Raw genomic sequence first — 26810 nt, 5'->3', positions numbered from 1 at the left:
CTCTGCGATCAGGTACATCTTCCCCTGTCCCCTCCTGTGCAAGGTCTTCTTCTAAAGCAAATGTCTGCTTTATACTATTTGATTAAATTGTTTTAAACCCTTATTTAAATGTTCTAGTGTCAGAGAGTGGCTGTTGGATGTTCTCTGACTTTCTGGGCCAGGATAGCGCTGGCTTTTTGGCACTGAAATTGATTTTCAGCTTCTTGTTGTGTGCAAGCACCTGCCGGTAGCTTTGTCCTGGAGTATGTCCCCAGCAGGATGTTGCCAAAGCAATAGTGTTTATAAGAAGTGCTAGTATCAGCCTGAGTAGATTGGAAGCAGTTGTTCCATCTTAACTAGCCTCCATGCCTATACATTGACAGAAGTTTCCTTATTGCTACTGGATTTTGTGCCAAGAGCTGCACTGTTATAGGGTTGTACCATATGGTAAATCAGGATTGGTAGGAGCCACCAGGTTAGCACTGATTTCTTCTGGTAACTTTTCATTTAACAAAATGCTCTAGGTAGATAATTATGGCCTTGCGGTAAGGCTTACTGGTGTGAAGTACAGATAAAGTGAGTAGGATGAGAGGAAGTTCTGGTGTTGGACTCCACTCCACTCCCTTTGGTGACAAGCAAGACTATTATTCCAGAGACATAGGTGTGGTTCTCATTTCTCATGGGTATGTGCTACCACTTGGACTGAGGGCATTCATGCATTCTTCCTAGGCTGCAGACCCTGAGACTGTCTCTCACTGGTGCACTGGCACAGTGGGAGCAAAAGTGGACATCAGTCAGCATTTAAACCATTTTGTCTACACTCAAAAGAGGTGTAATAGAGAGCAAGATTTGATCCTTGTTTCTCTGGGCAGATGAGCCATCAGGAAGCAGAGCATGTAAAATTTCACACTGAACATCCAGCTTTCCCAATGTTGCTTGATTCAAGAAAATTAAGCATGCCTTACAGGCCCTGAAAATGTTACTAGAACCAGTGATAAAAGTGTGAGCGAAATGTCTTGGAGCATCATCTCTCACAACCATTTCTGACTTTCCATCCAAATCTTTGTCCATCTCCCAGTATTGTTTAAGAACAGAAACAATGTAAATTTCCATGATTTTTAATTCACACGTGTATGAATATATAATACAAATTACAATGTGTATTTATCTAAAGGAAAAGTAAAATAAATTGAAAAGAACGACTAATTTAAAAGAGCATATTTATAATACACAAAGTGTAGGCTCATTTTACAGCATGGATGTTAAAGGATCTATGTCAAGCCCAAATCTTTTGTTACTAACAACAAATTATCGGAAGAGAATTAATTGTTGGCATTACATTTCTTGTTGTTATTCTATTCTCATTCATTTGTGCTGTACACTTTTCTCATTTCACTTGGCTAATATAACGAAGTGGAAGTGAACAGTGAACTAGAAGAGAACTTTCTAGTTCTCATTCACTAGCACAAAGTCGTCTGGTACAGAACAATGACAAGAACATATAAATAAACAAATTGTAACTGAAATAAAAAATTCCCCAGAATATTTGCATTCATATTAGGCTTTGCAAAGTTAGGTGACCAGATGTCCTGATTTTATAGGGACAGTCCCGATTTTTGGGTCTTTTTCTTATATAGGCTCCTATTAACCCCCACCTCCTGTCCCGATTTTTCACACTTGCTGTCTGGTCACCCTATGCAAAGTCCACTTCAAAACAAAATCTAAATCTGGGGCCTAGATCTAGCTGACAGCTTTAAGGGCCAAATCCTTATCCCTCTGTTTGTTCTATTTTTGTGTTCTTATATTGCTTACCACATTCACTGACCATTGAAATCAAGGTGAGAAGAATTTGGCCATTATAAGATACAAATGGCTAAGAGGAGTAAGGGCCTGATTCTGCAAGGTGCAGAGAGTTTCCTGCAGGGCCACCCAGAGGATTCAGGGGGCCTGGGGCAAAGCAATTTCAGGGGCCCCTTCCATAAAAAATGTTGCAATACTATAGAATACTATATTCTCGTGGGGGCCCCTGCGGGGCCCAGGGCCTGGGGCAAATTGCCCCCCCCCCCGGGCGGCCCTGGTTTCCTGTGAACTGCTGAGTACTCTCATCTCCACTGAAGATCATTGGAAAACAAACTTGTGGTGTTTCCAATGGTTTTACCAAGAATGAGAGACCCTTACATCCTCCATTAGACCATATGATAGGCATATTCTACTACCCTGGGGGTGAATCCTCAACTAATATAAACTGATCAAACGACAATTACTACAGTGCAGCTGTGCTGATTTACACCAGCTGAGGGTTTGGCCCTTGATTTCTAAAATCCTTTCTATCCTATACTCTCTCTGTCTCCAATGATGCGGATTCTAGCTGTCCTAGCTGCTTTCACCATTTCCACTCCCTACGTCGACAAAAGATGGAAGCCTGATTTTCATGGCTGTGTATTTCAGGGAGTACCAGAACCCATGCCAGGTTGACCAAACCACTCCATTGTCATGGCGTCCGGTGTAGTTTCCTGTTTTATAATATTGTCCATTGAGATTCGCTGCGTGGCATCTTGTAGGGATGAAAGGGGGGGGGGGGGGAGGAGACTCCGTTTAAAGTGAGAAGGCATTGCATCATTACAGCAAAATACAATGTATTTTTATCCATATACATTTGAATTCAATGGGTCTATGCCAGTTTACACCTGATGAGGGCCTGGTTTATAAGGGCTTAATATGAAACAAAAGGCTTAGTCTTGCACACTGTCCACATGCAGAACTATTGACTTCAGTGTGCATTCCCTGCACAGAGGGCCTGTGAGACCAGACTCAGTAATTGCTAACGTACCAGTAATACCCACCAATGAAATATAACATAAAGGAAATATAATTATGGCCAACTGTGATAGAAAGCTCAAAAATGAATCACCCCAAACTAGAGAAATGCCCTTAACATACACTCTAACTGCCAGTTGAGCCTGTTTGTGGCTAGGAATTGTTTCCTTCAGGCCCTTGGTGCACAGGGCATTTCTCTTATGCTTTTATTATGGAAGTCATCGTGAAAGCTATTTAAACCTCTCTGCCTTGAATGGTAATGAAAAAACAGACTGTTGCTGCACACCCACCCACAGCCTTAGTCCCATGTGCAACACTCTTTGAGTATTGGATACTGTCAACTTCTTCCCATACCTGTTAAACCACCAGCCACACTTATTCTCTTGTGCACAGTTGCCTGCTAGGAATCTGTCATGATCCTTGTCTGATGTGGAGAATGGCATCCCACTGTGTGATGCTGACCACTGCTCTTCAAAGTTACTCCCGCCAAACAGAGCATCACCAGCGTTACCAGAATAGGTGCCAACCCATAACCTGTAATTGTCCTGCAAGAGTTAAATGTAAACATTTCTCTGTTATCAGCAGCCTTTTATTTCTTTTTTAAAGCTCATAATTGTTTTCTGCAATATGCTGTGGGCCAAATTAATCCCTGGTATAACTCCACCGAAGTCAGAAATGATTTTGGCCTTATGCTTTTTGATATTAGCCCTGGGCCAAAACCCCATCTAATCTACCAAATATACTGCCAAGTTGCTCTCCTGCTACTAAAGGCTACAAGTATTATTCTCTTTCAACACCTACATGATACAAATTGGCTGATCCTGGCAGCAATACCTAGAAATTAGAAGAGTGGCTCGAGGGGCAATGGTGGTGAAATACCCCAGACTTGTCATCTTGGAAGATTTCAACATACACATTGACAAAGGTTGCAGATGCAAAAGTCCAAAAATTCATCTCCTCTCTTGCCTCCCTAGGACTTTCACAGATCATCTCTGGTCCAGCCTCACAGCTGGTCACGCTCTGGACCTGATTTGCAGCCTAGATGTCAAGATAGAGGACATCACAACCCAGCCACTCTTTTGGACGACCCATCACCTCATTAGGGCAGTGGCCAGAGAAATTTCCAGCATCTAGCCAACAAGAAAGACCAGTGAGTGTGATTTGACCATAAAAACTCATGGACTCCAACAAATTGCAAAGCTTGCTGAAGGACAACAGCACCCCACCCACAGCAACCCACCCACAGCATGAGGTGTCAAGGACCTGGTGAATCATTACAATTCTACACTGGCCTTGGCCACTGTTACGCTGGCTCCTATGCAGCCCCTTCCTCCCCATTGCCCACACAGATCTCCTTGGTTTTCTGATACCTTGCAGTGGTTGAAGAGGGGCAGAAACTTGAGTGCTGGTGATGGAAAACAAAGGCTGATTCAGACAGGATGAAACAACAAATTCCTCAAAGCCTAAGACATGTTGCGCTCCTCATCAGTACCCGGTCCAGGGAACCTAATGATCCAACCAGCGGACCAAATTCAGTAATGAATCCTGATCACATGCCACCCGAGGCACGTTACACATATGCTAAGAAGATCAGGCCAAGAGAATCTTCCTATCAGTCTCCATTGAGTCTGCCAAATCCTGCCCCATGGAGTCATCCAGGGTGATAAACCTCTTAGTCAGTCAGTCCTGAGTGCCTATAGCCTGCATCAAAACAGAGCACCAAGTATAGCAAAAATCTATCATCCTACTTCTCTGAAAAGATCATGCACATTCAGGAAGGCGTCTTAAACAGTATGGATCTGCTCTGCCTATACCCACCAACCAACAGCCCTTCTGCATTCCCAGAGTTCAGTACATTCTCTCCTGAAGAAGTTATGGACACCCTAAAGTAGTCTTGACCCAAGACTTGTGGATCTGACCCAGGCCCCTTCTGGCTTGTGAGAGAAAATCATGAACAATTGGTGCCACTCCTGAATGAAATAGTGTCTCATTTAGAGAAAGAATCTTCTCTTCCTCCTTCAAACACAAGATAGTCTAACCAACATTGAAGAAACTCACCCCAGATACTTCAGTCCTAGCCAACACCCGGTATCAAAGCTCCCATTCCTGAACAAGCTCACAGAGAAGGGTTCAAAAAAGAATAAGATAATTTCATGGAGGATAGGTCCATCAATGACTATTAGCCAAGATGGTCAGAGGTGCTCCGAGCATTCCTAAACCACCGATTGACAGAAACTGGGACTGGAAGACAGGGGATTGATGCACTCAATAATTGCCATGTTCTGATCATTCCCTCTGTCACTGGCTACTGTCAGAAGATAGGATAGATGGACCACTGGTCTGATACAGTATGGCCATTCTTATTCTCTTAAGCTAGCAAAAGGCCAACTACAAGCTCATCTAATGGAAGCTAACATTCTAGATCCAGCACAGTCTGGTTTCAGGCCAGGACCCGGAATCAAAACCACCTTAGTGGAACAGATGGATAATCTCCTGCTGTCGATGGATAGAACACATATCTATTCCCATCCTTCTGGACCTCTGCGCAGCATTCAACACATGAGATTCTGCTGACTTGCCTGCGAGAGATGGCCGGGGTCCAGGGTAATGTGCTAAAATGGTTTGAGTCTTTCCTGAGAGGACACACCAAAGAGTAGTGATGGGAAACTGCACTCATTGATTTGTGTTATGCTGATAGTATGCTCAACATTTTACTGCACCTCCATCACTAGACCACTCACTTGTACAATCCCACAGGGATCAGTTCTCTCTCCAGTCCTATTCAACATCTTCATGGACTCAAGTGCCAGCAATATGCATATGACTCACAGCTCTATCTATCCTTCACCACATACGACCACACCATCAAGATGCTCCAGTGCTTGGATGAGATCAGCTCTTGGATGAAAAACAGTTGGCTGAAGCTAAACCCATGCAAGACAGGTGATGCTGGTGGGCAGAATTAAGCATTCTGAAGAGTTTTGAGCCATGATGTAATCTCCATTGGTTGAAGATACACACCCACAACTGGTCAATTCAGTCTATAGGAGTCTAGCAAAATCCATTAATAATGCTTTCTACCATCTCCACTTGGGTAGAAACTCCATCCCGTCCTGGCAGATAAAGACCTGGCCTCAGTTGTTCAGACCTTCACCACCTCTTGGCTGAATTACAGCAATGCAATATACCTGTTCATGAAGCCTTCAGCACTTGGAAACTTAAATTAATTCAGAACACTGCAGTGCATTTCCTCGGCACACCGACTACCAAGATCATAGCAGACCTGTCCTCCATTCTCTACCCTGGCTTCTAACAGGAGTTCAAATTAAGTTCAAGGTCTTGATCCTTATGTTCAAAGTGCTCCAAGGTGTGGGCCCAGTATACTTAAAAGATCATATAATGCTCCAGGACAAAAACTGTGGTCTGCAACTATGCTCCTTTGGCACAACAGAACTCTCAATAATAAGAGTAAAGCTTGTCTGTGTGGGAGACAGAGCCTTCTCCATGGGCCAGTCCAAGACTGTGGAATGAACTCCTCCAGGAACTATGGAGCATCACAAACCTCACCACCTTTCACTCCAACTGCCAGGCACATCTCTTTGATCTTGCCCTCTCTAACATAAATGCACAAAATCAGGTATATTTATATAAAAAAATAAACAGAACCCAAAAATACCCAACAACCACATCCTACCAAACCAAATCACTCCACTGAACATGCTTCTCCCTCTGGGGGGAGGATGGGAGAACAAACAACCCATGATATATGTGTGGCCACGTCGCATACTGCACCACTGGAAAGTGCTCAGATACTACAGTGATGAACACAGTAGTCCCGGAACGAGACTGATAATAGATGTGTAATAACTGTAGGTTTTTTCTTTCATAACATTTGCTTTTACCACTGATTGAAATGGAGTTGTCCAAAACTTCCATAACAAAACTTGAAATATCAAACTCCAACAAAATTTGGAGTGAACTTTGGCCTATTTCAGGTTTTCAGGTGTGAACCATGTAAAATGTTATGTTTTCATATTCTGACCCCAAACCAGACAAAACTTGGCAGTTTTGGTTGAATTTTGCTTTGAGTTTCTGAAATCATTCAAATCTGAATCCCAAACAAAACTCACAGGGTACAAACCTATATGAAATTAACCTTAAAGAAAGATGCACAATTGAGATGAATCAATGCCCCACATCTGAATACCTCCAAGCTCTGGAAAATTTCATCTTCTGATCTGCTATCAAGCTTATCTGCTGTCCCTTCTCTCTGTAATGGGCCAAATCAAAATACTGAATCTAACTGCAACTGAACTTTTCAAAAGTTCACATTTAGGCTCTTTGTGGCTTGGTCCTGTCTCTAGTTGATATGGACCCCTGTGAACAAAATGGATGAGTTTTGCAGAACTTTATTATTAAGATCTCAGCAGGACTCAAGCAGAAGTACTGAAAGTTAAATAGAACCCTCTCCCTGCAATAACAAACAAATTACTGTTGTCTCCATTTCTTACCTGCTCATTCTTGATCTGAAAGTTTTCATAGATTGCATATCGTCTTTCTCCATGCCAGTCCATCAGGTCAATTTTTAGTGAGTTTTCCTCTGGATTATAATGCAGTATCTTGTTAGATTAGTACTTCACAATGCAACTAGTAAGAAGTTGTGCAGATAGAATAATACCCTTACCTCTAGCCAGCAGATCATAAATGTGCTCATTGCCTAGCCAGTATTCGTCATTCTTGCTCTGGAACTGTCCAAATCCTTGTTTGTAATCAGCCCATTTCCTGAAGTGAGATACAACTATCAATTTCAGCCCTCTATGTAGAATGCTGAAATTAGGGAGTTTGTATCTGACAATCTCAGTCACCCTATTACTGCAAAATCTCCTGACAAGTGAATCTTTGGCTTTATCTATAGAAACATTTTTCTTACGTATCCTATTCAAAGCATAAGAGACAAGACAGATTTATAGCAGCTCATTACAAATAAATACTAAACAATGTTGACTGCTTTACATATTACTCTCTCTCACTCGCTTGCAGTGGGTTCAATCCTGCTAACACTGCTAGGTGCAGTGCTTGCAGAAGCAGGTCAAAAGTTACTGGACAAATGGAATGCAGGAGATGTCCTAGATTTGTCTTTTAGTAAAGCAGCTGACACTGAACCTCGCAAAATCTTAATTAAGTAATTAATTCAAATTGTCTCCTTACAAGTTACAAGAATTCTGCCTTACACTCTTAAGCACCCTGCAAACTCAGGACTACTATGCAATATAATAATGAACTGAAAACTGGCTAAAAAGCTGCAAACAAAAGGTAGTGATAATGTCTCAAGTTATTATTATTAATCACATTTATTATGGCAGTGCCTCAGGGCCAATCAAAATTGGGTCCCCATTGTGCTAGGCACCATACAAAAAGAAAGTAGTAGACAGGCCCTGCCTTGGAGAGTTTATAATCTAAATAGACAAGACAGTCAGACACAGGGTAGTGGAAGAGGTAGAACACACAAATGGGGTGATCAGTGTGATGGTGGCAAATGGCATGTTAATCCCACTTTTTTAGGGGGGGTGGTAAATGGGCTGAGTTAGGAGTGGATCAGCAAAGTGGAAAGAAAAGGGATGGGGGAGTCAAGGGGACAGGGCAGGGGAGAAGAGGGTAAGAGAGGCAGGTGAGGAGACAGAGGGGAAAGGGGGAATGTTGGAGCCAACAACCAATCAGCACAGGGCAGAGAAAGTTGGAGTACATTCCACAGTATTGGTCCCAGCTTTGGCTACTTCTGGTCCCACCAGTGGGAGTCTCTGGCCACTTGACAAGGAGGAGGGGAAGCACTGCCTGGATCCTAGTACCCCAAGCGTGTGTATATGTGGAGTGTCTCCCTGCACAGTTCTTGGTCTGGAGGTGGAACTGGCTGGGGGAGAGGTGGCCCTGTCTGGGCCTCATTTTACCCCCCTTCCCCAAAGTGCAAAAGTCTCTGCTTTGGTGGGGATATGGGTGGAATACATTGGCCTGTATTGTATCCATATCCCATTTCAAACCCATGTGTAATTTGCTGTCCACTGTCACCCCTATTTGTCTTGCAGCATCACTGCTTGCCTGTCCTGTCCCTCCCTTCAAATATATGTGTTTTGAATTATTTTTCATCAGATTACGTAGGCTGTATTTTTCCAAGATGAATCTTCTTCTGTTACGTTCTGCCCCTGGTTTTTTTCTCTCTAGATTCCTCTGTGTTATTTCTATATCCCCATTAGTATTCAAAGATCCTTCCAATTTAGTATGCTTTTCAGATTTCATTAACATACTGTTTAGTAGAGCTGGACAATTTTTTTTCAGCCAATAATTTATTCTCTGAAAAATGCAGTTTTGGGTTGAATTTGGCGAATAGTTTTGGCAAAAATAAAAATGGAGGGAAAAAATTCTGAAAAAGTCAAAATGTTTCATTTCTGCATTATCAATATGAAACATTCTGACTTTTCATTTTGAAATGACATTTAATTTGAAATTTAACTAGATTTATCTTAAAAAAGAGGATGGGTTAAAAACCCCCAAACCTAAACAAAATATTTTGTTTTAGGACAAAATAATCATTCATTCATACTCTCTTCTCCCCCCCAAAAATTAGTTTTTCATTTTGTTTTTCATTTCATTTTGTCAAGAAAAAACAAAAAATTTTAATTTGTGTCAATCGAAATGAAAATGTTTTCAGATATTTTGGTTCAGGCACTGAACCAAAAACTCAGTTATCCCTAGCTCTACTGTTTATTTCCTCTTCCACATCATCAATGAGGACATTAAATAAGACTGATCAAAAAACCAGTCAATGGACCAGATTGTCAGGTTGAAAGTGGCAGGAGGAGGCTTTTTGTGTAGAAATCTCCATGTAAAAGTCATCTTCCCGTCGCTTTCAGCCAAGACAATCTGGACCAGTCTTATTTAGCATCTTCGTTAACATTCTGGAAGAGGGAGAAAATAGTACACTAAGCCTTAATAGTTTTCATGATATGAGAGAGGATATATCGTTTAATCGGTTGATAGCAGATGGTGGCAGAATCAAAATCCTTACCAGATAATGAAATGTCTCCTATCATAATAACCAAAAAGACTTAAACAGACAAAGACCAACCAATGAAAAAGTGTCAGAACTTCACTCTAACTTGTGATTGAAAGAAATTATTAAAAAGGGCCGATCCTGCCAGCCCTTACTCCCATAGGTTGTCCTTATTTGTGCAAATAGTTCTAATCAATAAGGACTAGAACTGAGTGAATTTTTTTCAACAAATTATTTTCCATTGAAAAGTGCAATTTTTGGTCCCTGAAACTATTATTTGAATTTGGGTTGAATTTGACAAATTAGGATTTGGTAGAAAACACTTTTTTTTAATGAATTGAAATGTTCTGTTTCAACTTTTAGAGTCCAAACAGCATTTTGATTTCAAATTTGGCCAATTTCAAAAACAAATATCACACAATAAAAAGGGTGAAGTGCACCTGAAACAGCTGAATCAAAACAAAAACTAGGAAAAAAATTAATGTGGAGACAGCCCCAATGTTTCGATCGATTCAAAACAAATTGAAAAATTGGAAAACAATAATTCTGAGTTGAGTTGAAATGTTTGTCAATTCAAAATCATATTTTTTGTGTTCTTCAATTGGATGAAAAATTATGAAATTTTATTTTTTTTTGTTCGAATCGAATCAGATTTTTTTTCCAGATTTTGTGGTTCAGCCCCTGAACAAAAAACCTCATTGTTCCCTCATATCTACTAATGATTAAACACGTGAGTGCACATTTGTAAGATTGGAGCCTAAAATAACAGCCTTTGATAGTAAGGTGCCATCAGAGGTTGGACGGAATTTAAAAATCACAGCAGTCCTTAAAAGAATAATTTAAATCCCCACTGAAATATTAACCACAGCACATACCTGTTGAAATTCTCTTTGCCATTACTGCGTCGCTGTATTACAGTCCATCCCCCTCCATCAGACATGTCACAATACACCAGGAAAGGTTCTCGGTCTGCTCTGGGCCTGATCCGGTAGTATCCATTTTCGATTTTTCTGCTGTTAAACACTGCAGAGCAATCTGAGCAAAATAGTATTGCTTCATAAAACAGTGGTCATGGAAGAGCAAATAGCTGACCGTAGTCAAGAGAAATCATCCATAGAAGTTTGTCTTAGGACAATGATTTCTGGCTCTTCTGTATGGTCCCACCCTGGCTGGGCTGGGGGTTGAATTTGTAAAACAATGTTTAAATATGGTTCTAGCAAAAATTGTAACACCAGCCAGGATGCATCTAGATTAGCAAATTCGGGACCCATCTTTTGCAGCCCCACCAATGGTAATAGCAGTAGAAGCTGTAGTGCAGAAAGGACTCGGAAGAGTTTATCACCGTCATCTCAACCTAAGACAGCATTAACTTAGATTCTTCCCCTATTCTGTGCTGTGAAATCCTCAGCTCCCATTGAAGTCCCTGAAATCAGGCAACTGATTTAAGAGTTGAAATCAGGATTTCAGACTCTAATTTAGGTCCCCTAGTTTTGAAAATTTTAGCCTAGGGCGAAAAGGTTTGATGTTGTGACAATTGCAAAGCAATATCATTCTGTCATTGCGTGCTTCTGCAGTATTGATCTGTTGCACAACAGAAACCGTGCCCATGGACCATTGTGCCAGGTGCTGTACAAAAACATAGTGAAATACAGTCCTTGCCCCAAAGAGTGGATGAGACAGGCAGAGTGTAGGTGAGGAAGAGAAGTGCAGGGAAATAAAGTGACGTGCCCGAGATGACGCACCAGGTCAGTGGCCTTGGGCCATGGATCTACCCTTAGCCCTCCTATGCATATAATAGATAGTACATATTTTAGATTAAGCATTTTTAAAGTTATAAACTTCCTGCACTGATTTTGTTAAGGGAAGTGGATAAGATATAAATATGCCTGTCTGTTTATAAATGGAACGTTGCAGCAAGAAATAAATATTTCGATATGGTGAAGTGACAGTGTCTATTATATTCTTCTGCAACATCCTACCTTGATCGTAGACTATCAAGTTTCCACTAGTTGTGGGTAAAAGGATTTCAGGCTGTATGCTCCTCCTGGCTGAGAAGACCTTGCTCTTTGTTCCATGATAGTTGTTCCCCAAGATGTCCTTCAGCTGTAATTCACACAACTGAAGCAAGTCTTGGAGCAGTTTTAGCCTCTGTTGTAATTTAGTGTTGTCTATCAGGCAGATGTCCTTATCCTAAGGGGGAAAAAAGAGGCATGACGTAATTAAAGTGGTAACAACAGAGAGGAAGTCTGTAACTTTTAATGATCCAAACACATACATCTATCTTGAGGAGGCAAGGGGATTCAAATTTTAAAAAATCTAACTGGGTAAAGAGGCCTCTTATTTTTTGTCTCTAAATCATTACAGCACAGCCTACATGGCAGATGAATTGAGCCCAAGGGGGAAGGGGTTTTTGTGCTGATTTTGGCAAAGAGATTCCAGCAGTGCAGCATTAACTAACTGGACCATCAGAAAGTGACTTTGGACAACTGGTGCTCAACTCTGCTATCTTTTAATGAAATCAGTGGACTTATTTGCAGAGTGGCAAAATCTGGATCTTACATTGCAGCCCCATTGGTCCTGTAAGGATGCAGAATTCTCAGACCTCTTATTGTAAAAGTGAAAGATAAAGGGACAGAATCCACTCACAGTTACTCTGGTATAAATCTGCAGTAACTCCATTGAAATCAGTAGTTCCACAGAAATCAGTGGAGTTACTAAAGATTTACACGGGCATCACTGAAAGCAGAACTCACTAGGAAAAACATTTTTGGTGAGAATCAAACCAAAGCTTGTATTGCTATATTCCTTAAGAAAAAGTCTTAGCCAACTAAAGTGGCAACAGAGTCTTATTACGTGGATTTGCATAGCCTGAAGTTTGCATGGAGTAGTGGGCTTGAATGACTCTAAAAATGCCAAGTGAAGCTGAGTCTAGTTTTGTTTCAAAGCTATGCCAAGCCTTTAGATTTCATCTGAAACCATACATTGATTTAGGTGGGCTAAAACCTTGACCCAGACTCACGTCACAGAAACCACCACAGAAACCTATTGATGTTGTTGATGACAGAACTACCTTCCGACCACTACCAAAAATGGTTGCTCCAAGTCAGGGCTGAGGCAGAGTGGGGAAGTTTATCCTACCCACTGGGTGCACAAACAGAGGGTTTAAGCCTCCAATGACATTAATACCCTCTAAGTTCCTGATGTGCCGTCTAGATATCACAAAAGTTTATGAAAAAAATGAATGGTCTAGAGAAGGTAGATCAGGAGTTTCTGCTCTCTTTGTCCCATAACACAAGAACAAGGGGACCTTCAATGAAATTAAAAGATGACCAGTTCAAAACTGATAAAAGGAAATTATTTTCCTCCTGTAATTAGACCTCAGAACTCACTGCCCCAGGAAGTCATTGAGCCCAAGAATGTAACAAGATTCAAAAAGGGACTAGAGATTGATATGGATGTTAAGACTATTCAATGTTAGTGCTAACAACATTATGGAAGGGATATTAAACCTCACGCTTCAGGGCGTAAGCCAATCTCTAACAATTTGAGATCAGGATGAGACCTAATGTGTGTGTGTGGGCAGGGCTGGCTTTAGGAAATGTGGGACCCGATTCGAACAGTTTCGACGGGGCCCTGACAGGGATGACTAAAAAAAAAAACCACGTAAAAAAAACACGTGGGGCTTGTACTCACCGGGCCGCGCTCCTAGTCTTTGGTGGCGGGTCCTTCACTCACTCCGGGTCTTCGGCGGCACTGAAGGACCCGCCGCCAAAGTGCCGCGAAAAACCCGGAGCGCTGCTGGGTGAGTAAAAATTAAAAAGGCGCCTCTAGCCAGGGAAGGGATTCTCTGCCACTTGCCCCCAACTCTGGGCGGCCCTGCCACTGGGCGCGGGGCCCTCTTAGGTGTGGGGCCCGATTCGGGGGAATTGGTAGAATTGGCCTAAAGCCGGCCCTGTGTGTGGGCGGGCAGATCACCCCACATCTGCCTGCTGCTGGGTTCTTACACTTTCCTCTGAAGCATCTGCCACTGGTCACTATCTGAGACAGGGACCTGATGGACCTTGGGTCTGATCCAGTCTGGCAATTCCTGTTTCCTATGTAAATTCTCACTCCTGCCACTGGAGAAGCCAGTGGCCGGTCAGTGTCGGGAAGAACCGACAGTTGCTGGCCAACTGTCCTTTCAGAGAATTCCAGGTATGTAAATATGGACTATGGGCTGGACGACAGAGTAATATGCTCCCCCTGTTGACATTGCCTTGAGTAAGAGACAGCAAGTTGTTCCGGGACCATCTGTGAGGTGACATTTACTATTTTGTAAGGAAAATTTACTATACACAAAGGTCAAATGTAGAGGCCGGCTACGCTCAGGTGCTTTCTTGTTTTCCTTATTATTCACATTGCAGTTGTACCCAACAGGGGTCAGGTGCCATCCAAAAACAGAAGCAGCCAAAGGGCCTGGCCCAAACAGTGAACAGTCTAGGAAGACAAAGGACATGAGCAGTTTTTAATTTGCCAGCTAACAGTTTGTTTGTGCCAGTCTTAAGTATGTAATGCAGGTGGGGTCGTGAATTTAGTGCTAGTCTGGGACAGCCTTTCTGTGGGTTTATTGAAAGCAGGTTGTGAGTACTTAAGGCCCGTATACCACATTTGGAAAGAAAGCCATTGGGTTAATAAGTCACTCCTTATTGTGGTCTGTAGGAACGTAACTTGTCCCTTACACTTACCCAGAGACTGCCTGGGCTACCTGTAGTTGTGCTCTCCCCCTCCTGCCTTTTTACCCCCAGTGGGGGGAAAAAGAAGTAATCAGTTTGCTCCAGTTGGTTTTCTCTGTTTCTTCCCTGACCACAGAGCTGTTGTTTATTCTTCATAAGGCTATTTTCACACTATCCTCAGTAATATCAAGTCAACTTAGCTTATGAAAACAAGCTGTGGTTACTTGTGCCTATTCCAACAGGCTTCAGTTCCAAAATGGGGATTTAAGGATGAGTTAGAGCCAATAGTGTACGCGTGGAAAGGCAGCATGACAGAGACACAATGTGTTACTCATTTAGATTTTTCTCTCATATTATCATAAAAATGGAAATTTTGACAGTTATTATTTTAAATGCATTTGTTTTCCCTGTGTGTGTAAAGACTACTCAAGCGAGTAAGGGCATGCAGGACTACGCCTGACGTTTTTCTGGAGCACCTTCATAGCACCTTCCAGGATCAGTTCTGATAGCTTTAGTCAGGTTGAATAGTACTTTTCTCCAGACGCAGGGCCACTGAGGCTGCCCATGTAATGAAATACCATTCTGCCTGAGTAAGGGGTTCTGAATCTGACCCTAAATGTTATAGAAAGTTAGCTCAAGAAAGGCTCCTCTAAGAAAACACATTTAAAATATTAATGGCCAAACGTTTGTATCATAACAAACTAGGTGAGAAAGTACATTCCATATAAATAACATGCATTTGTCTTTATTGTGGAAAAATCAAAGTCAATGGGAGTTGTGGCAACTCATAGGACTGAGCACTTTGTTAGCGGAAATGCTCTGGTATCAGATAGTGCTTCCCATTCAAAGCACCTTCCATCTCAAAGCAGTTTCCAAAGAGTTAGCTTCACTAGCCCCCTGTCTCTGAGGTAGGGGGTATTGTTATCCCAATTTTGCACTCAGTTAAATTGAGCCACAAAGAAGTGAAGTGATTTGCCTGAGGTCATACGGAGAGTACAGGCATGGCAGAGGCACGAAGAGACTGCAGATCTGACAATGCTATTCTGTAACCTTATGGCCATCCTTCCTCTCCAGCTACCTTTGTGGAATTTGATTGCTTGGCACGCTGAAAAAAACACTACAAATAAATCACAAAATGGGAGTTGCAGGTGCTTCGCACCTCTCATGCCTGGGCCCCAAAAGAGCTATTTGCAAATCTCATCCACAAAACTATTCCTCCCTCTGCTTTCAAATACATCCTGAAGACCATCTTCCACTAGTGATGCCTACAAGAAACTAACTGGCTGATTTGTAGCACGGTTGTAGGCATAGTCTATAAATCTTACAATACAATGTCCCCATACACACCAACCAACCACAATGAAACCCAACCCCCTATATTATGTAAACACTCTTATTATCTGGATGCAGCCAATTCTCACCTGACTGTTTTACCTGCATGCTGCAATACCTTCTCCTCCACTCCTACATCCCTCTGTCTGATTTATCTTTTTAGGAAGTGAATTATTTAGGAGAGGGGCCATGGGTTTTTTTTGTGTTTTTGCTGTACTGAGCACACTGTGGATGCTCCTGGAAACAATAAATAGTAATCAGCTAACAGGGATGATACAAACTATAGTCAAGTGATACCTACCGAAAGTCTAGGTGCAGGTGAACACAAGCTCACAAGCAGAAGTAGCAACAGCAACCAGGATCTCATTGTAATCATTTCATGTGGCCTGAGGAGAATAATGAATTTACTGTACTACGTGCTTATTTAACTCCACCAAAAACACAACCACAATGAAGTCCTCTATAAGTGCGACAGGACTTATTAAAGAAGGTACATGAAATGACATGGAGTACAAAATGAAAAGAAGATGCATCTTAAAAAGGGCTGGGACTCTCTGGTTCAGACACAGTGCCATGGGGAGACTTAAGTTTGGGTTCCTAGCTCCGTGCCTCCCTGACGGGATGAATGACACTCTAGCAAGCCCCTCTGGCTCCCACAGACAGGCACATGCACCATTTACAGTGCATGTTATTTTACTGGTAATAGCTCTTTATAGAGTGCCTTACAAACTAGTTGGCTGAAATCTTGTAGTCAGGCAAAACTTTCATTAACTTCACTGGTTTTTGCTGGAGTAAAGACTGCAAGATTTGGCCTTATATTCCGTATACACTTCACCCACCACTGAAATGCAGTTCAGCTCTGAGGTGGGGGCAGCAGTCAGGCAAGCAACTGGTGCACCTTCCTGCCGAAGGGTGCGGGGAAGGATACATTTGGGCAGGGCCCCAGGTGTGAAGCCTCAGCTCTGACAAAATGTGCCAAGGCTGTTCAGTTACCACACTGAGCAGACAAGACAGTGTGGTAACTAAAGTCTCATCTGAAATAAATATAAACAGATTAAAGTCAAGCACACAGAGTTGAACATGAGTCAAATGGCAAAACTGTCCACAATATTTTGCATAACAATATTTTGTATAAATAAAAAAGTAAATGTGCAAAAACAACAAAAAACCCAACCCCTCCTCCAACATCTTAAACCCCATAGTTTCCCACAACTGTGGAAATTTAAATTGATAAAAATTGGGGAAAAAATGCTTAACACCCATAATTTTGCACAATTGTGAAAATTTAAATAAATAAAATAAATGCTTAAAAATAAACATTACTATTATTCATCGAAATTATAAAAACATACAAATAAAATTTTGCCAAGCCTAAAAATATATTTGGAATCTCTTGCATTAAACAGTTGCTCAAAACCTAATCATTTTGCTTGATTGTTACCTAATGCTAATCCTACTTGTTCTGAGTATGAGGAGACTAAAATCATGTTTATATCAATGATGTTCCTTAAAAGGGAAAGGTTCCATCTCCATGCCTCATTATTCACATTATTTAACTGTAAAATGCAATAAAGAATTATTTATTTAAGCATTTAAATGAATCACTGAAGCTAACTTTCCCCATGGGTGTTCCCCTACAAATTTAATACAGCCATGCTAATTACAATAAATTCCATAAGATAGTATGAATGCAGACTTTTGGACTCAGTGTTTATTTGCACTGTTGTTTAATCTGGTTTATGTCTAAAAATATAGAAAACAGAAATTTGAATGCCAAAGGACAGGAAATCTGAACTGGAGAGTAGAAAACAAGGATATTAAGCAAGACTGTAGTATACTGAAGCCTCAGAAGGGTTGTGGTTGTGTAACTAACCTCAAAATGGGAAGATCGGGTTTTCTAGTTAACAAAAACAAGAAGGTTTGTAATGAATGGAGCAAAAAATAATAGAGACAGGCCACTCCCTCTGCATTATGGCCAAATAATTAATATTTATTTTCAGGAAAATAGGAGGAATTCTCCATTTTACAAGGCAATTGTTTGGTCACTCGAGAGGATAGCTAATGAGGCCAAATGATATGTCATTCAGTCTCGGCATAGCCCCCATATTATTACAGAAAACAATTCTATTACAAAAGTGCAATAATACCATTTTATTAATAAAAATAGCATTCCCCTTTCTCCTCTAACAGATCAGCACTCTTCACTCATTTCTCGGCCACAAATATTATTTATTATCAAATTAATGCTTTTCCTTCAGCTTTGGAGGTAGCCCTGTTTTAATAGCCAGTTTTTTAAACTATGAAATTAAATGAACAAAACTTCTCCTTCTCCCTTTTTTCTTTCTGGCTTCTACCCTGCAGAGTGCTTCACTTCCTTCCCCAGCCTTCACTGACTTTGAAAAGCCCAGATCCTCAAAGGTATTTAGACTCCTAACTTCCATTGAAATCAGTGGGAGTTAAGTGCCTAAATACCTTTGTGAATCTGGGCCAAAGAGGCTACGCTAATGGTTCCCAGATGTTGAATTATTAGCATTCCTGATTTTTCATCTGTTAACAATCTCTCTTTTTAGTTAGATCTAGTCAGCCAATACTTACAATTGCTGTTCTCGCCTATCGCTTGTTGATGTCAATGGGGCTGCCTGGGTGTAACCGAGAGCACAATCTTAAGAGTTACACATGACCCAACTCCTTTTAAAAACATACACACAAATAAAGGCCACCATCTTGCAAGTACGTAAGCAAATGCTTAACTCTACATATGTGAGTAGGCCCTTTGGAGCCAATTAAACTATTCCTGTGTATAAAATTCAGTATGTGCATAAGTGCTTGCAGGATCAGGGTTTAATATCCCACCCCTTCCTGAAGGACTCTCCAAACCCTTCACAGAACCCAAAAGTCTCTGATCTTTGTACTTTCTCCCCTGTCTGCGCACGGCTCCCATCTCTGCTAGCCTGACAATTGGCTTGGGACCCACAATCAGATGCCCTCACAGAGGATCTTATTGTGCTTCCACCAGACTCTTGGTTTGGTCTCTATATTAGGTTTTTAAAAGCTGCCATTTATTAGCCCTGGGACAAATCGTGACCTCCTTGTTGACTTTTAACCCCCTCCTTACTGAGGCAAAACTCATGCAGAAGCATGAGACTAGCCTAGACTGGGTAGATAAGTCATGTTTGAAAACATATTAACTCTTCCCTATGCAGGAGTCTATGGTTGATCACGATCAGCTAATAGGCTTTTAAACATGACCTGCCCTGCCTACACTAGGTGCCAAGGCTCAGACTCTCAAAAGGGTTTATGATTCTATCTCTCATTGAAATCAATGGGAGTTAAGCACCTAAATACCATTGAGGATCTGGGCCCAAGTCATGTTTATAATCATATTAGTTAAGACATTTTCAGACATGACTCATTTTCCCAGTTTAGACCAAACCTTAGGGATAGCAGAGATGTTAGGCAAGGAGCTGGTGTGGTGTGGAGATCATGTGAGGCAGATGTAGCAGAACAGTGTGTCTGTGTACAGCTCCATTTGGCTTCTACTTAAAAATAATTGAGTCATCCTAAGTAAATATGAACATTGCGTGTTCTCTAATGATATCTCCTCACAGATGTTGAAATCCCTTGACAGCACATTTACAAAAGCATTTTCTTTTCCAGGAATATGCATGGCGGATACGTGAACTGCAATATTAATTCCCATTCAGCTTTTTAGAACTAGGTCAGATTCACTCTTTGTAAAATGTTGGGCACTACAGTCATATTGTCTGCAAATATTAACTGTTTTACACATTGCCCCCATTTTTACACCACTTCCAGGGGGACCCAGAAGAACCAGGTGTTCCTAGCTCTGCCACTGACCTCCTGGGTGACCACGGATAAGTCACTTCACCTCTCTGGGCCTCAGTTTTCCCCTCTGTAAAATGGGGATAATGATACCGCCCTCTTTAGTAAAGTGCTTTGAGATCTATGGCTAAAAAGTGCTACGTAAAGCACTGCACAGTTTTTTGGAGGTATGTATTATTATTGGTACTTGTAAATATATCCACCGTATCTTGCATGCTTGATTTGTTGCTAGTAAACTGGATTTTCATGAACTTCATGTGACAGGTTCCCCCCCTGGGGTGCCAACTGGAACTGAGGTACAGCTGAGCCCTCTGTCTCACTCTGGTTCCCTCTTGCACTGTGACGTTGTGACAAGCTGCAAAGCCCTCCAAGCTTACACTCACACCAACATCCACAGGCAGGGACCACACCCATCTGTGTTCATGAATGCTCTGGCCAGCCACTCATGAACCCATAATAGAGAAGCTACAGCCAAAATACTCCCAGCTCCCCAGCCTAAGACCCCAGAGCTGTACCACCCTGCCCTGGTCAACACCCGGCTAGTATGAATTTATTACCCAGTCCGCCACTTCTACAAAGGACAGTGAACGTGCACCAACTCTTGCTCATGAGCTGAGATTTATCCCCTTTGCACTTCATACAACACACAGTGTTTTAGATAAAATATGAAATAGATTTATTAACTACCGAAGGATAGCTTTTAAGCAATTATAAGGGATAGCAAACAGATCAAAGTAGATTACCATAAGAAATAAAACAAACGCAAACTAAGCCTACAATATTAGATAGGATGAATCATAGTTTCTCACCCTGACTGATCATACAAACAGTCTACCAAGTTTCCATACACAGGCTAGAAATCCCTTTAGCCTGGGACCAGCACTTCATCCCCACACCCAGTTCAATCCTTTTCCTCCGATACTTTCAGGTGTGTTGTTGTAGGGAGAGTGAGGTCCCCTCATGATGTCATTTCTCCCTTTTATATCTTCTTCCAACTTGCTGGAAAGTTCTTTTGCTGTGACCTGGGTCAAACAGTTCCCATTGTGTAGTGCTATCTCTGAGAGGTTTCTATTGTACACAGTTCCTGGGATAATCCTTGTGCTTGTGTGTATTTCCTCAATAAGCCATAAACATTGTTTGGCCTTTTTATTGTTGTACCTGAAAGGCAGCTTGTGGGTGTTCTCAACAGGGCTGCCCAGAGGATTCAGGGGGCCTGGGGCAGAGCAATTTCGGGGGCCCCTTCCATAAAAAAAAGTTGCAATACTATAGAATACTATATTCTCGTGGGGGCCCTGCGGGGCCCGGGGCAAATTGCCCCACTTGCCCCTCCCTCTGGGCGGCCCTAGTTCTCAACCTCACAACATGTTTCAGTAGCACATACATAGTCAAACCTCGTAACTTCACATACAACGGTAGCACATACAATCGAATGAGATATTAATGTCTAGCAGATCAAGATTTTTACAATGATACCTCACAAGGCACACTTTGTACAAAACATATCCTAATTACATGACAGTGGTGAATAAGGGGGTGCCAGGGTGTCACACTGCAATTAGGACCGATTCACTTAAAGTGGTCCCTGAATATGCAGAGGAGTATATAGCCAAGGCATCACAAAGCTCTTTGAGGCATATATTGGAGAACCCCATTTGAGGCTTCAGAGAAATTAGCTCCAGCAGCAAGTCCTGGTGAACCCATTTTTAATTCTGCCCTTGATTCCAATGATCAAGGATTTTTTTAAAAAAGATAAAATCAATAAAAATCAGTAAAAATTGGAAGCTGTGATTTTAAGCTATTAAAAACCAAAATGTATACATTAGAGGCCCACAGCTTGCTAAAAAGGAATAGCCAGAATAATTTAAGCACAAAGGAAAAGTAGTGGTAGGAGAAAGGTGCTAGGTTACAATATTTCAATAATGTTCAAAAGGGTAAACACAGATCACTCTGACAGTTTAGCTACTGTGTATGTAGCATATGTGACTCTAATGGGTTGTTGTCACAAATTTAACTAGAGTGTAAGTACCTCAGGGCAAGGATCATGGACCTGGTTCTGATCTCACTTACATCAGGGAAAATCAGGAGTAGCTGCATTGAAATAATAGATTCAGAGATTATAAGGAATCATTGTGCTCATATAGTCTAACCTCCAGACCATAGGCCTTGGAGCTAGAGCATATATTTTAGAAAAACATCCAATCTTGATTTAAAAATTCACAGTGATGTAGAATCCACCACAACCCTTGGTAAGTTGTTCCATTGGTTAACTACCTTCACTGTTAAAAGTGTACACCTTATGTAGAGTCTGAATTTACCTACCTTCAACTTCCAGCCATTGGACTGTGTTATACCTTTGTGTCTACATTGAACAGTTCTTGATTATCAAATTTCTGCTCCCTATTTACCACTCCCCCAAACTTTGTATCATCTGCAAACTTTATCAGTGATGATTTTATGTTTTACTCCAGGCCACTGATAAAAATGTTAAACAGTGTAGGGCTAAGAACTGATCCCTGTGGGACCCCATTGGAAACACAACCGCTTGATGATGATTTGCCACTTACAGTTTCATTTTGAGACCTATCCAGTGATGTAACAAGGCCCCAGAGGGCCCTGGTGCAAGAATAGGTTAAGGGCCCCCTTTCTGATTCCAGAATCTAAAATTTTGCTTATGTCCAACATCCCAGCTCCAACCGCCCCCCCCCCCCCCCCAATATTCCCCATTCCCTTATAAACCCCACAACTCACCCCACCAGCCTCAACATCCCCCACTCACCCCAACCGCTTACCCCACAGTCCCCCAACACTCCCTACTCACCCCATAGCCTACCAACAACTTGCTCTCAGCCCCTCACCCACTGTCTTCTGGACCTTCCTGGCCACTCACTGGCACCCCCCAGCTAACTGCTCCACTCCCATCCCGGCTAGGATGGCTCTGCCTGATCCTCACTGCCCAGAGGCGCCGCTCACTCCCATTGCCCATCCTGTGTGCACAAGGAGTGGGCCAAATTCAAGTGGAGAATGGTATTGCAACCCAGCACATGAATTGCAACACTGCTCAGATTTGGCTCAGCCCCTCTCCATCTGGCAGAGAGGTGGCAGGGCCAAATATGATTGAGTGGCATTGAATGAGTGGCATCACAGCAGGTACAGCATACCCCCACAATCTTGTGGGCCATGGCACAACTGCGCCACTTGCACCATTGGAGCTACACACTGCACTTAAGTTAGCCAGCTTCTAATCCATTTAATGCATGCCAGGCTGATTTTGTATCTTGCTAGTTTCTTAATCAAAATGTTGTGTGGTACCAAGACAAATGCCTTACAGATGTCTAAATATATTACATCAACATATTGCCTTTATCAACCAAACTTGTAATCTCGTGAAAAAAAGATACTAAATTAGTTTGACAAAATCTATTTTCCATAAGCCCATGTTGATTGACATTAATTATATTAATTTAATTATTTAATAATCAAGTTCTTGTATCAACTGTTCCACCATTTTGCTTGAGGTCAACATCAGGCTGACATGCCTATAATTACCTGGGTCTTCCCATTTACCCTTTTTATATACTGGCACAACATTAGCTTTCTTCCAGTCGTGTGGAATTTCCCCACTGTTTCAAAACATTGAAAATTAACAATAATGATACAGTGAGGTCCTTGGCCAGGTCTTTTAAAACTCTCAGATACAAATTATCCTGACCTGCTGATTTTAAAATGTAGAACATTAGTAGCTGTTTTTTAACATTCTCCTGAGTTACTGTTGGAATCGTGAGTGTAAATCTGGGGAACAGGGGGCATTGTCTCCCCAAACTGCAAGCCTCAGGCAGGCGCAGAATTTGCTCCTATCCCTTCTCCCCCCATGGTTCTGTTGGGCTGATTGGAACTGCCTTCCCAAATATAGAAGTGAAACTACGCCAATGGAAAGTGTTTTATCATCATCATATAATATGAAAACATCATCCCACTTTTTCCCAAGTACAGAACAGAAATATTTCTTGAACGCTTCTGCCTTTTCTGCATTATCGTTTCTGTCTAGTAATGGACCACTGTCAATTCACACTGCTGAAAATGGCTTTGAGATCAGAACTAGACTCATGTCTTTTTAAATGGCTGTAAAGCAGTACTGCCAACCCCAGGAGGAATTTGACCTCCAAAAATAATAAGATCAGCATAAAAATCTCATTTAGAACCCTCAGAACTAAACATTTGTGGTTCTATTTATTTGCCTTCAACTTTCTGACCCTTTGGGATACACTTGGGTCATGGTTTTAAGCCTTCCTCCACAAACGTGAAGGTTAGATACGTACTTTTATTTAAAAAATGAAAGCTAAGATTCTAATATAATCACTTGCCTTCAGGAGCTGGGGCTTTAAGAAAATACACCAAGGCTCTTGAGTCTCATGTTGAACCATGAGAGCTGGCAACACTGGTAAAGCACAGACAGTGCTGTACAATTAGTAATAATAAAAGTACTAATAATTAGAATTAGGCCCAAGCCACAAAAGTCAGTTCTGGATACAATGAAAAGTCAGAGATGTTCTGATCTCAGATTTTGGTTCAAGTCCACTTCTATTATGTAGGAAGCATATCTGGCTGGTTTATGGCTCCTTTATGCCCGCAGAACTGGTATAAAGGGCAACAGAGAATCAGACCCAAAGGCCTTTCAAGTTGTCCCCTTGCTCTTGCTACTTGTATATTCTGAGCACAATGATTCTTGGGAAAAGTCAGCATCTCAATTGAGCCATGCATCGCAAAACATCAAATTCCTATTTTGTTACACAAGGAATACAGAACAGGGGAAATCAAGCTACTGCATTCAATCACTCCTCTAAATAGTTTCCTTCTGATCCCAAATACATTCCACACAGATAATCCCCTGCTGAAATGAATCCATACTGTGTGTCCACTAGAACTGTAGGATCAATCCCTTAGAAAAAAAATAAAAAACTACCACATGTAAAAATGTTCATCACCAAAAGGGTAAATGTAAAAGCTCCTCCTCATCTTCTCATCATCATCTTGCTAGTTTCCAGAAATGTCCAGCTGTTTCTTCAACACATTTATTTATTTAATTCATTTGTTTTATTGACCTTACGTAAGTTACAATTTACTACTTATTGATCTTAATAGTGGCGTATTCCATATGTTCATTACACTTAGCCTGGACTTGGTCTGTTTCCCTCCCCTCTTCAGTCTCATACGTACCTCTCTGCTTTAACTCATGGCTGCAACAATCCTAATCCAATGTATCAAACCAAATGAAACCCAACAGAATCAAGGTTTTGTTGTTTGTTTAGACTGGAATTTGTGAAAAGTTTAAGGAATTTATGTTATCAGGTATAAATATAGTAACTATAATGCAGAGAGCCAGTTTTCATATGAAGATCATTTACTAGGACTAAGCAAAAGGAAAACTGTCTGAGAAAGGGGGAAAAACACATTTTAAAAGATATAATTACGGGTTACAGGTGTAAAATATACCTTACCTTCCATTTGTTTCAGTTCCATGCATAAAAGTGCTCCAAATTCTAAGTATTCATCAAAGGGGTTTTGTTTCGTTTTTAGAAAACAATGATTCCTGCAATTTCATCACTGAGAAATTTACAACTAAACAAACAAACTCAAACACTGTGACCACCTCTTGGACAAGACTTACTAAAGCACACTGTGAGCTCCCTCTGCTGGGCCATGCAGCTGCAGTGAACACTGCTTTGGGAGTTGTGCTGAAATCATGAGTGATGTTGAGACACAAAAGGAAGGCTATTTTTTAATGACAAATCATTGCAAAAGTTACAGTTGTGGAAAAAACCCACACAGTGTTGCTAATTTCAGCTCTCTTTGTAATAAAGACATTTTCAAATGACAGTGACAAACCCTCTTTGAAAATCTCCCTCTAAAAACTAGGCAGAAGTTGCCCAGTGGAAAAGTTGCCTAGTAGAGAAAACATTTCAAGTGTCAGAGGCCCAGATCCCTAAATACCTTTGGGGATTTGAGCCAGACACCCTTGCAGTCTGTGGAAAAAAATCTACAAAAATATAATCAAGGGTGTTCTTTTAGTGAAAGGTACCAACTAAAATAAGCAGTGACAAATTAACAAAGTTAATCACCGAAGCCCATTTGATTAAAAATGCTAAGGCTTTGTCTACACAAGTATGTTTTCCAGTATAATCTGATGTGAATTTAAACCAATATAGTTATACCTGTATAAGACCCATGTGAACACTCCTATTCCAGTATAAGATTGCCCTTTTGGGGGGTTTATTTTATGTCACTTAGGAAGGGATTTAAGATAAACTGAAAAAAAGGCAATCCTATACTGGGGCAAGAGTGTCCACACGGGAGTTTTTACCAGTATAACTGGTAAAGCTTTCCCATGTAGATAAGGCCTTATGATCATCAAAAGAGTAGTTGTTTTTCTTGACTAGGAGGTAAGAACTACTCAAATTAGAATATTGTTAATTAATCTTAATCTTAAATGGTGACATTGTGCTTGGTACTGTTGAAAGCACAAAATAACCCAAAACACATTGCCTCTCAGAGTTTACAATCAAACGCCCAACGCCTGCAAAGATGTATGTGTGTGCTTAACTTTACACTAGGGTGACCAGACAGCAAGTATGAAAAATCGGGATGGGGGTGGGGGGTAATAGGATCCTATATAAGAAAACTGTCCCTATAAAATTGGGACATCTGGTCACCCTACTTTACACACTCTGTGTTATATATTGTGAGCAGTCAGTCCCATGTACACACTACGAGTCATTCCATTGGCTTCAATGGGATGACTCACACTCACAGTACAGAAAGTTAAGGGTATGTCTACACTTAAGACATTATAGCGGCACACTGTAGCACTTCAGTGTAGACACTCGCTACAGCAACAGGTGGGGTTCCTCCATCACTGTAGTTAATCCTCCTCACCGAGAGGCGGTAAGGTAACCTAGCACTATCTACACCAGCGGATAGGTTGGCATAGCTACATCTCTTGGGGTGTAGATTTTTCACACCCCTCATATAGCTGTGTCAATGTAAGTTTTCAGTGTAGCCCACCCCTAAGTATCTACATAAGGCTT

General features: G+C 41.4%; 1 protein-coding gene across 2 annotated transcripts; it reads right to left on the bottom strand.

The window, feature by feature from the left end:
• Window positions 1-1983: 1983 nt before the first annotated feature.
• Window positions 1984-25352, bottom strand: LOC112117664 (fibrinogen-like protein 1). Of its 2 annotated transcripts, none has more exons than XM_024215705.1 (8): window positions 25224-25352; window positions 16187-16271; window positions 11821-12031; window positions 10717-10876; window positions 7481-7578; window positions 7308-7396; window positions 3151-3341; window positions 1984-2533 (listed from the first exon to the last, which is right to left on the bottom strand). In XM_024215705.1, the coding sequence occupies exons 1-8, from the start codon at window positions 25247-25249 to the stop codon at window positions 2353-2355; spliced, it is 1041 nt and encodes a 346-aa protein (XP_024071473.1). In that variant the 5' UTR covers window positions 25250-25352; the 3' UTR covers window positions 1984-2352. The 2 variants fall into 2 exon arrangements, with proteins under 2 accessions (XP_024071473.1, XP_024071474.1); XM_024215706.1 differs by lacking the exon at window positions 25224-25352 and adding an exon at window positions 18481-18508.
• Between the last annotated feature and the right edge of the window lie 1458 nt (window positions 25353-26810).

Source organism: Terrapene carolina, unplaced genomic scaffold (assembly GCF_002925995.2).
Source record: "Terrapene carolina triunguis isolate 2854851 unplaced genomic scaffold, T_m_triunguis-2.0 Scaffold142, whole genome shotgun sequence".
Classification (NCBI taxonomy): Eukaryota; Metazoa; Chordata; order Testudines; family Emydidae; genus Terrapene; species Terrapene triunguis.
The sequence above is the reverse complement of the archived record's forward strand: the minus strand, read 5'-3'. Positions and strand labels throughout refer to the sequence as shown.

Coding starts and splice junctions, on each gene's coding strand:
- LOC112117664 (XM_024215705.1), bottom strand. CDS start 25,249: ATGCATGGAACTGAAACAAATGGAAG. Junction 12,032..16,186: donor CACCTGCACCTAGACTTTCG/GTAGGTATCACT, acceptor TTTCCCCCTTAG/GATAAGGACATCTGCCTGAT. Junction 10,877..11,820: donor CTTGATAGTCTACGATCAAG/GTAGGATGTTGC, acceptor TATTTTGCTCAG/ATTGCTCTGCAGTGTTTAAC.